The 11,283-nt window shown below is 35.3% G+C and overlaps 1 protein-coding gene across 1 annotated transcript in view; it reads left to right on the top strand.

Annotated features, from left to right (window-relative positions):
* Positions 1-3,357: 3,357 nt before the first annotated feature.
* The window catches only part of LOC136026375 (roundabout homolog 2-like), a 176,674-nt gene continuing 168,748 nt past the window's right edge, over positions 3,358-11,283 (top strand). The window contains exon 1 of the mRNA XM_065702920.1: positions 3,358-3,478. Within this exon, the coding sequence (XP_065558992.1) occupies positions 3,436-3,478 (43 nt within the window). The 5' untranslated portion in view covers positions 3,358-3,435. The remainder of the gene's footprint in view (positions 3,479-11,283) is intronic.

Below are 11,283 nucleotides of genomic sequence, written 5' to 3'. Positions count from 1 at the left end.
AATATCTTTAATCTGTCTAAAAAAAAATATATCTTCTTTACTTTTCCCAAGGAAAAGATGAAAGAAGAAAATACCTTCACCCTTTCTTGAATGACTACTCTAAATTACGTTCCTAGGATACAAAACTTCCATATGATGTAGTAAAGGTATCAAATACTAGTCAAATAAGAATCTGGATCAATAAGACATGACAGTGCTTGGTACAATATACAAAATCCATTTTTTGTGAAAACTCTGAATACTAGCTGCTAGGTAAAATACTAATGCCTTGTTGTTTAGAAAACAATTTTCATTTTCTATTTTGAAAAATGATTTCGTGAAATCTAGATGATAACCAATTTTAAGCGAATTCCCTAAGGATGTATTTTTATTCAAAGTCGGTAAAAAAAAACTTATGCTAATGTATCCGTTGAATGAGATGTTTGTCTCAATTATTTGCTTTTGAAATTGTGTGTATTACTTTTAGTAAAATAAAGCGCATTTTTAATAAAGCGCAAATGTAGCCCTTAAGCGGCGTAAGTCCTACTCTTGTTTGTGGTAATTTATTTTTGTTTTAAGTTTACTTGATTATTTATCGTAATTTTTATTGTTAGTTGGTATCATTTATAGTAATTAGTGTATGACTTTATGTCTCCTCGTCCTAGGCATAATTACATAAAAAAGCTAGTTTTTTAACTGAAAATAAGGAGCGACATTAAAACTTAAAACGAACAGAAATTACTCCGTATACGAAATGGGTTGTCCCCTCCGCAATCCTTCGCTCTTTACGCTAAAGCTTTTAATTGTTTTAAAAAGCAGAATTGTGGCAAAGAGTTAAGCTTTAGCGTAAAGAGCGAGGGATTGCGGAGGGGACAACCCATTTCGTATACGGAGTAATTTCTGTTCGTTTTAAGTTTTAATGTCGCTCCTTACTTTCAGTTAAAAAAACTAGTTTTTTCTATGTAATTTCTGAACGTTTTTGAATTAATGCATGTTTGATTTTGGCTCTCCATACATAATTATTAAAATGAAATTTGCATATTAATTCCTTTTTTGGCTAAATGGCTTACTCTTAGTTTTGATCAGACGATTTTGCGAAATAAGGGATGGGGAAGGAGGCCTAGTTGCCATGCAATTTTTCGGTTACATAAAAAGGCAACTATAAATTTTAATTTTTAACGAATTTTTTTATTAGTAAAAATATACGTAACTTAAGAATTAACTTACGTAACAAACTTTTATATTCTTTAATTTTTATTATGTACATGAGGGGGTTTGTACCCTCGTTAATACCTGGTTCTTTACACTAAATCGTAAGTTTTGTCCCATTTCTTTAAGAATGACCCCTGAATCAGAAAGGCTGTAGAATAAATAGTTGAAATTACTAAAAATACTATAGCATAAAGAGCGAGGTATTTGTCTCCTCCTAAATACCACGCTCTTTATGCTAAAGTATTTTTAGAACCCCTCATATGCGTAATAATCTCTGTTCGTTTTAAGTTTCAATGCTACTCTTTACTTTCAAATGAAAAAAACTTCATTTTTTTTCATTGTTTTTTTATATAGTAATTTTAGAAAATCCTGCGCCCTTTTCATTGAATTTTTGTTCCCCCATGACATATTTCTCCAAGGAAAATCCTCCCACATAGCCCCCTCCCCTCAACCCCACATCCAAAACCAAAAAAATCCCCTGGAAACGACTGTACACTTCCCAATAACCATTATTATATGTAAACACTGGTCGAATTTTGTAATTTGCAGCCCCTCCTCCAGGGACTGTGGGGGTGTAAGTCATTCCCAAAGACATAGTTATTATGGTTTTTGACTATGCGGAACAAAATGGCTCTCTCAAAATTTTGATCTGTTGACTTTGGAGAAAAATGAGCGTGGGAGGGGGCCTAGGTGCCCTCCAATTTTTTGGTCACTTAAAAAGGGCACTAGAACTTTTCATTTCCGTTAGAATGAGCCCTCTTGCGACATTCTAGGACCACTTGGTCGATACGATGACCCCTGGGAAAAAAAAAACAAAAAAAAACAAATAAACACGCACCCGTGATTTGTCTTCTGGCAAAAAAATACGAAATTCCACATTTTTGTAGATAGGAGCTTGAAAATTTTTCTATAGGGTTCTCTGTTACGCCGAATGCGATGGTGTGATTTTCGTTAAGATTCTTTTTCCCCTATTTTCTAAAATAAGGCAATTTTTTTCAGGCTCGTAACTTTTGATGACAAAGACTAAATTTGATGAAACTTACATATTTAAAATCAGCATGAAAATCTGATTATATTGATGTATATTTTAGCATCAAAATCCGTTTTTTAGAGTTTCGTTTACTATTGAGCCGGGTCGCTCCTTACTACAGTTCGTTACCACGAACTGTTTGATAAAAGAATTCTTTACTCATCTTTTAAAAGCTCCATTTGGAAAAATTTTGATTAATAAAAAGACTCTTCAAAAGGAAACTGGGAAATATTTTATTCTTATTGATATATTTTGCAAAATTCAGGTTGAAATGTGATATAATATTTAACTAGAATCATTAACTTAGCCTAATTTCTAGTATACAAATTATTAGTAGATCAAAACAAGTCTAATATATACGTGTCTCTTTAGTTCTCTAACGTTTCTTCAGTACCATAGTTATCCATAGAGCATAGTTATGTGCAGGGGTACTTAAAATACCCTGAATAGAACATTATAGAACATACACATGAAGCATAAATCTTGTAACGTCTTAAACAAATAAAATATGCTTCTGAATAAGGTTGTATCCAGGGGAGGGCTAGGAAATTTTGCACCCCTACCCCCTGAAATGTTTGTCCGACTCGTAAGAACGAAAAAAAATGAATACAAACAAAGTTTTGATGTGCTTTTGAAGATTTTTTATCCTTCAACCCGAAAAAATAGTCCTCTTGTCCCCAACCCCCCACCCCCCTAAAAAATATCCTTGATACGACCCTGCCTCTACCACAGAGAAGTTTGATTTGAGCCTTGCCACAGATACATTGGAAGAAATTATTATAAATGCTTCCCCCTTTGCCTTATTGACTGAATTTTGGATAAACATTCCTACCGCTCATCATGCCTTTTTGGGGAGATTCAGCTAAATTGCCCATTAGGTCCCTCATACTGACAAACATTTACCCTTCCCATCATAAATCATCTTCTCCAACAAACCAAGGCTTCTTATCAATAATAGTTTTTCCCATAGCTGTTCTATCTTCGAGAACAATTAGTAAGCCTACGAGATAGCTTAGAATTCTTATCAAATGATTGTTTAGCCTGCTTAGACGAAGCTGGCGTGCGTCGGTCGTGCGCGTGTTAGGCATTGCGCGTTAAGGCTAGTGAAGCAATTAAGCTATTCGAGAATTTCAGTTGCGGAGGATTAGAAACAGTTTAGATTCTGCAGCGGTGCTGGAAAGTCCATAGCGGATGAAATATATTCCATTTGAGGAATGAAGATTTGGATTTTGATTGTTTGTTTGCATGTAACTCATGGTAAGTTCTGTGGTTTGGTTAAATTAAGGGATATAACTGCTGTCTTTTTGGCAAAAATTACTTCAAATAAATGTGTGCCTACTTCTTTTTTAGTAAAAACTCAGTTGATGAAAAGAATTGAACTGATATTAGATAAGCTTAGTTGTTAGAAAAAATTGCTTAAATTCGAATTTCCGATAAAAACGATTTTTATATTCGTAAAGAGCTTAAAGAAGTAATCGAGTGGTATGTTCACTTTATCCGTAAGTCAATAATATGAACAACAAAACCTCAACAACGTCCCGCTCTTTACGCTAAAGTTTTTTACTGTTTTAAAAAGTATGAGTTGAGAGAAAGAGTCAAACGTTAGCGTAAAGAGCGGGGCGTTGATGAGGAAGCGGCCCCTTTCATATACGAAGTAATTTCTGTTCGTTTTAAGTTTTAATGTCGCTCCTTACTTTCAGTTAAAAAAACTTGTTTTTTATTTATTTAATACTACAGAATATTAATCTGTTTCTGTGGATGCTTGACTTATGGTGGCATTATTGTGGATTAACGGGAAATTTATTTGCATGGGATTAATTTGATGCTTCCGGGTATTTTCCAAAATAGTAACCCAACCACAATATTTCAAATGGGACTGTATATAGATAAATCCTTAATAGGAAGAAAAAGTGTTATATGACTATTTTCTTTTGTTGTTAGATTAGGCATTTTCGCGTTGTATTGTTTTTGTGCGTGTTTGTAATTCGTAATGTTGTTTCATTCCCTTGCTTGTTTGTTGTTTATTTATATTTTTGTGTTTAGATGGCCCATGGGCTTCTGAAATACACTTATCCATCTATCTATCTTAGTTTTTACAAGGTTTTTAAAGACACTAAATTTCAGCTAGGAAGGGGGGAAAGCTAGGTCTGCTGGGGAGGGGACAGACTGGGGTCTGTGAGGGGGACTGGTTCCCCCTGCCCTATAGTAAATTACGCCCCTGGTATGGTCACAACAACCATGCCCACTTTTTTTTTTATCTATCACCACTTAGCGTTATCAATTGGTGGTGCTTATTTGAGTTTTGTTTCTTTTTCAGTCCAGTAGTTTGCGCAATCCTGTCTTTGATTGTGAATATTTCTTTTTGAAATTTTAACATTAAATTGAATTTTTTTTCAATTGTTTTTATTTTAACTAAATTTGGTTTCGAATATGAATTCGTTTTTTTGTCTCTTTTAGCCTGTGGTAGTTGTTTGTCATAATGTAATATAATTTTATATACACCCCCCACCCCTGTCTGTTACGTTAATTTTAGTTCTTGGACATTTGTTTTTTTTATTTCATTAGTTTGTGTTAAATTTTTATTGGCCATTTTTACGGTTGTTTGATTTTTTTTTACTTTTGTCTTGCTGTATCTCTTATTTCGGTATCTTTTACCTGACATATGAAGCGAATTCTCTTATAGTGGAGCTTGTAATAGACTTTTAAATTAATCATTATCTTATCACCGATTCAATATTCAGAACCTGTTCAAGCTTCAAAAGAGTTAAAGGTTTATGTGAATTGAATACTAACAGCTTACCTCTTATGGAAATAGTTTATGCTAGAAAATTCTGTCTAATTTTTGTTCAGAGTTGTTGTAGCCATTACTTAATATTCTTCTGTTGAATAGTATTATTCCAAAAATTGATTAGGTTACATACTTAAACCATATCTTATCAGAATACCATGGGAATAATATACTTTAAACAAGAGCTAAGAGCTCGTATGGCACTTGTGACGAGGTCGGAAGAGCCAAGAGCTCATATGGCATGAGCTCTAGCAAAATTCTAAGAACCATTAGATTGGTTTAAAAGGAAAATCAGAGGCTTAATGCTGGTTGGGATTTAAAAGAAGAGCTTTGAGACACGGGGTCCTTCTAAATATCAAAATTCATTAAGATCCGATCACCCACTCGTGAGTTAAAAATACCTCATTCTTTCTAATTTTTTTCTCTCTCTTCAGCCTCCCAGATGGTCGAATCGGGGAAACGACTTTATCAAGTCAATTTGTGCAGGTCCCTGATACGCCTATCAATTTTCATCGTCCTAGCATGTCCAGAAGTACCGAACTCGTGAAATCCAGTCCGGTTACGTCAGTCACATATCTACGACATTTGCTTATTATACCCACCAAGTTTCATCCCCATCTCTCCACTATAAGCGTTTTCCAAGATTTCTGGTTTCTCCCTCCAACTCTCACCAATGTCACCAGATCTGGTGGGGGTTTAATAAGAGCTCTGAGATATTTCCTCCTTCTAAATATCAAATCAAACAGTTCGTGGTAACGAACTGTAGTAGGGAGCGACCCGGCTCAATAGTAACCAAAATTCTAGAAAACGGAATTTTCATACCAGTAGTTACATCAAAAGAATTGAATTTTAATGCTGATTTTAAATAAATAAGTTTTATATAGTTTAGTCCTACCCATACCAGCCTGAGCCAAGTTACGAGCCTGAGAAAATTTGCCCTATTTTAGAAAATAGGGAGAAACACCCCCTAAAAGTCATAGAATCTTAACGAAAATCGCACCATCAGATTCAGCGTATCGGAGAACCCTACTGTACAAGTCCCAAGCTCCTATCTACAAAAATGTGGAATTTTGTATTTTTTGCCAGAAGACAAATCACGGATGCGTGTTTATTTATTTGTTTGTTTGTTTGTTTTTTTCCTTTTTCCCAGGGGTGATCATGTCGACCCAATGGTCCTAGAATTTTGCGAGAGGGCTCAATTGCACGGCAATCAAAAGTTCTAGTGCCCTTTTTAAGTGACCAAAGAATTGGAGGGCACCTAGGCCCCCTCCCACGCTCATTTTTTCCAAAAGTCGTCGGATCAAAATTCTGAGATAGCCATTTTATTCAGCATAGTCGAAAAACCTTATAACTATGTCTTTGAGACGACTTACTCCCCCAAAGTCCCCGTGGAAGGGGCTGCAAGTTGAAAACTTTGACCAGTGTTTGCATATAGTAATGGTTATTGGGAAGTGTACAGACGTTTTCAGGGGGATTTTTTGGTTGGAAGGAGGGGTTGGGAAGAGGGGATTATGTGGGGGGAAGTTCCCATGAGGAATTTGTCATGGGAGAAGAAGATTTCCATGAAGGGGGCGCAGCATTTTCTAGCATTATTTAAAAAAAAACACAATGAAAAAATAAATATAAAAAAGTTTTTTTTCAACTGAAAATAAGGAGTAGCATTAAAACTTAAAACGAACAGAAAATATTAAGCATATAAGGGGTTCACCTCCTCCCAATACCTCACTCTTTACGCTTAAGTATTTTTAGTAATTTCAACTATTTATTCTACGGCCTTTGTGATTCAGGGGAAAAAAATTAAGCTTTAGTGTAAAGAGCGAGGTATTGACGAGTGGGCGAACCCTCTCATATACGTAATAAAAATATACGAATATAGAAGTTTGTTACGTAAGCTAATTCGTAAGTTAAGTATATTTTTTACTAATGAAAATGTTTGTAAAAAATTAAAAGTTCTAGTTGCCTTTTAAGTACCCAAAAAATTGTAGGGCAACTGGGCCTCCTCCCCCCTCCTTTTTTCTCAAAATCATTCGATCAAAACTATGGGAAAGCCATTTAGCCAAATAAATAAATATGCAAATTTCGCTTTAATTATTCATCTGCGGAGAGCCGAAATCAAAACATGGATTGACTAAAAAACGTTCAGAAATTAAATATAAGAAAACAAGTTTTTTTTTTAACTGAAAGTAAGGAGCAACATTAAAACTTAAAACAAGCAGCAATTACCCCGTATATGAAACGGGCTGTTCCCTCTTCAACGCCCTGCTCTTTGCGCTAAAGTTTTTACTGTTCTAAAAAGTAGAGTTGAGAGAAAGAGTCAAACTTTAGCGTAAAAAGCGGGGCTTTGAGGAGGGAACAGCCCCTTTCATATACGGGGTAATTTCTGCTTGTTTTAAGTTTTAATGTTGCTCCTTACTTTCAGTAAAAAAAACTTGTTTTTTATTTAATTTCATTAAGATCCGGTCACCCGTTCTTAAGTTAAGAATACCTCAATTTTTCTAGTTTTTCTCAATTAACACCCCCTCCCCCAACTCCCCCAAAGAGAGTGGATTCAGTCCAGTTATGTCGATCACGTATCTAGGACTTGTGCTTATTCTTCCCACCAAGTTTCATCCCGATCTCTCCACTCTAAGCATTTTCCAAGATTTCCCGTTCCCCCTCCAATTCCCCCAATATCATCAGATACAGTCGAGATTTAAAATAAGAGCTCTTAGACACGAGATCCTTTTCAATATCAAATTTCATTAAGATCCGATCACCCATTCGTAAGTTTTGAAAACCTCATTTTTTTCAATTTGTCCTCTCCCTCAAGCCCCCCAGATGGTCGAACCGGGGAGACGACTATTATCAAGTCAATTTGTGCAGGTCCCTGACACGCCTATCAATTTTCATCGTCCTAGCATGTCCAGATGCTCCGAACTCGCAAAAGCATTGGAAATCCCCCCAACTGCCCCAAAGAGAGCAGATCCGTTCCAATTATGTCAATCACCTGTCTAGAATTTGTACTTATTCTTCCCATCAAGTTTCATCCCGATCTCTCCACTCTAAGCGTTTTCCAAGATTTCTGTTTCCCCTCTCCAACCCCCTACGTCCCCGAGTCCGATTAGAATTAAAAATGAAGCATCTGAGACATAAGATCTTTCTATATATCAAGTTTCATTAAAATCCGATCACCCATTCGTAAGATAAAGATCTTACGAATGATAAAGATCTACAACACTTATCGTGTTTTCCAAGATTCACGGTTTCCCCCTCCAACTCCCCCGTATGTCACCAGATCTGGTTGGGATTTAAAATAAGAGCTTTGAAGCACAAGATCCTTCTAAATAGCAAATTTCATTAAGATCTGATCACCCGTTCGTAAGTTCCAAATTCCTCATTTTTTCTAATTTTTCCGAATTACAACCCACCCCCACCCAACTCCCCCAAAGAAAGAATGAACTACCTGGTTTCGTGTTGTTTGTCTCAAATCCTTGTTGAGTGTCCCTAAAGTAGTGATTCTGGGACTTCTCTGTTTTTTTATTATTATTTTAGCGATCGCATTTCATTGTAAGTCTTATTTAGTTTGTATACACACTATGCTGAGGGTGATCCTTGGATATAGAAGCGGAATATTCATTTAAGGTTTGAAAAGAAATTCTAATGTCTTAAATAAACTCCCCATTGTTTTACCTGTTGTTGTTTTTATAGCATGCTATAAGCGTGTCAGATTAGAAAGAAAGTTAACCAGTACACGAGGAGGTTGAGGTAGAATGTGCCACTGATATTTGTTAAAAAAAGCGTAAGGTTTGATGTCAGACGTTTTCAGGGGGATTTTTTTTTGTTTAGGGGGAAGATTTGAGAGGGGGGTTACGTGGGAGGATATTTCCATGGAGAAACTTGTCATAGGGGAAGGGAATTTCAATGAAGGGGGCGCAAGGTTTTCTAGCATTATTTGAAAAAAACAATGAAAAAATAAATATGAAAAGTTTTTTCTAATGAAAGTAAGGAGCAGCATTAAAACTTAAAACAAACACAAATTATTACGCATATGAGGGGTTTACCTCTTCGTTATACCTCACTCTTTACGCTAAAGTATTTTTAATAATTTCAACTATTTATTCTACGACCTTTGTGATTCAGAGGTCATTCTTAAGGAATTGGGACAAAATTTAAGCTTTAGGGTAAAGACGAGGTATCGACGAGGGTTGAACCCCATCATACACGCAATAAAAACATACGAATATAGAAGTTCGTTACGTAAATTAATTCGTAAGTTACGTATGTTTTTACCAATGAAAACGTTTGTAAAAAATTAAAAGTTCTAGTTGCTTTTTTAAGTAATCAAAAAATTGGAAGGCAACTAGGCCTCCTCCCTCGCACCTTTTTCTCAAAATATTCCGATTAACTGCAATTAATTAATATGCAAATTTCGTTTTAATTATTTATTTGCGGAGAGCCAAGATCAAAACATGCATTAATTCAAAAACGTCCAGAAATTAAATAAAAAAAACAAGTTTTTTAAAATGAAAGTAAGGAGCAACATTAAAACTTAAAACGAACAGAAATTACTCCGTATACGAAAGGGGCTTTTCCCCCTCAACGCCCCGCTCTTTACGCTAAAGTTTCTTACTGTTTTAAAAATAGAGTTAAGAGAAAGAGTCAAACTTTTGCGTAAAGAGCGGGGCTTGAGGCGGGAAAGCCCCTTTCATATACGGAGTAATTTCTGTTTATTTTAAGTTTTAATGTTGCTCCTTACTTTCATTTAAAAAAACTCGTTTTTTTATTTAATAGTATTATAAAATGTAGTATTTTATAGTGAATATTAACAACTATTTATTCATAATGCTACAAGACTACGCACTTTGCTTGTAATTCTTCTCTTCCTAGGGGGGAAGGGACCTTTTTAAGTCAAAACCTCACTTAATCGTTATTACGGAAATAGGCTAGGAAGAAAAATTAACCTCAAACAATTAGATCAAGAATCATTGTAAGTCTAAAACTAACTAAGAATAAAGGCTATTTTCAAACCAAGGGATAAAAATTCTCTGAATCATTAATCTTTAACTCTATGCTAAATGAAAGAATGAAATTAGATTTGAGATTTTCTTTTTTCTTGATACTAATTCAGAAAGGAATTTTCAGTAAATGTCAGAGAAAATTCCAATACAAATTGAATCTCAAGTTCTGGTGCTGGACCCCAGTATCAAATTACAAGCAATAAACTAAATGGTCTATTAAAAAGTGTTCAAGTTACAAAGAAAATTGACTCATTGGTAGGTTTAAAATATTCTACATCACGATCCCATATTATATAGGTCCTACATAGGTAAAGAGGGGAAAGTTACTGTTTCGAAATGATCTTTTTAATAGCAAAGCATTTTACAATCTTAACCAATATATAATTTATTATTTTCAATATTTGCCTTTACGTTAGAAGGGTTTTTAGTAAAATTTTTCGGCTTCAAAAATAGTAACATGAAATTTGGCCATGGTCGATTTGGTCGGTGCAAACTATTAAAGGCAATTGTAGAGAAGATTTAGAACATGCATTTTTGAAGAAACTATTAAGAAATTGATACTTATTTTTGAAATAATTTCAACAGTCTTCTCGCCTTATATCAGGTTTAACAGTTTCACCACCAGACGGTGTGTTGCTACTCGTGGCAATATTAAAATTTCCGAAAACATATTAGACATGCTTTTAAAGCAACTAAGAAAAGGTTTATTTCGGATAACCCCTACTAAGAGGTCGTTCAACATGGCGACAGTCCGTCGAACAGAGGCCTCTTCTATGTACTCCTGGTATTAAGTGGGGTATTAGTGGTATTAGGCCACTATATTAGGTGGTCCTGACGATCAGCCCTACCACAACTGAATTTCGTCGGCATAGCTCTGCCAGTTATGGTCTATATCAGTCCCTCTATTGTAAGAACATGCTTATTTTTGTAAAGAACGTCACTTCAGGATGCCTTGCGATGGTTGAGAGGAATTCGCAGCATTTTAACTAGGTGTTCTTGCTCTGATTGCTTAATTTTAGATTCCCTAGAGAGAAGTAAAATGAGTATTTGGGGCGGCTGCAAGAAGAAGACCAGATACTGGCCTCAAAGCAAGGTGTGAATAGCGAAAGGATGGATCACAGCATAAATATTATACAGTATAGAAAATGTGGTTCAGAAATAGGATACACCACAGCGCGTGGAAAGGGAGTTTCCCTTTGAGTCAGAGCAATAATTTAAGTTGCTTCTTGGGATTCACGTCACAATGTCCGAAAAATTTGTCATTGCCCAACCGCGAA

This window comes from Artemia franciscana, chromosome 4 (assembly GCF_032884065.1).
Source record: "Artemia franciscana chromosome 4, ASM3288406v1, whole genome shotgun sequence".
NCBI classification, from domain to species: domain Eukaryota; kingdom Metazoa; phylum Arthropoda; class Branchiopoda; order Anostraca; family Artemiidae; genus Artemia; species Artemia franciscana.
The sequence above is the reverse complement of the archived record's forward strand: the minus strand, read 5'-3'. Positions and strand labels throughout refer to the sequence as shown.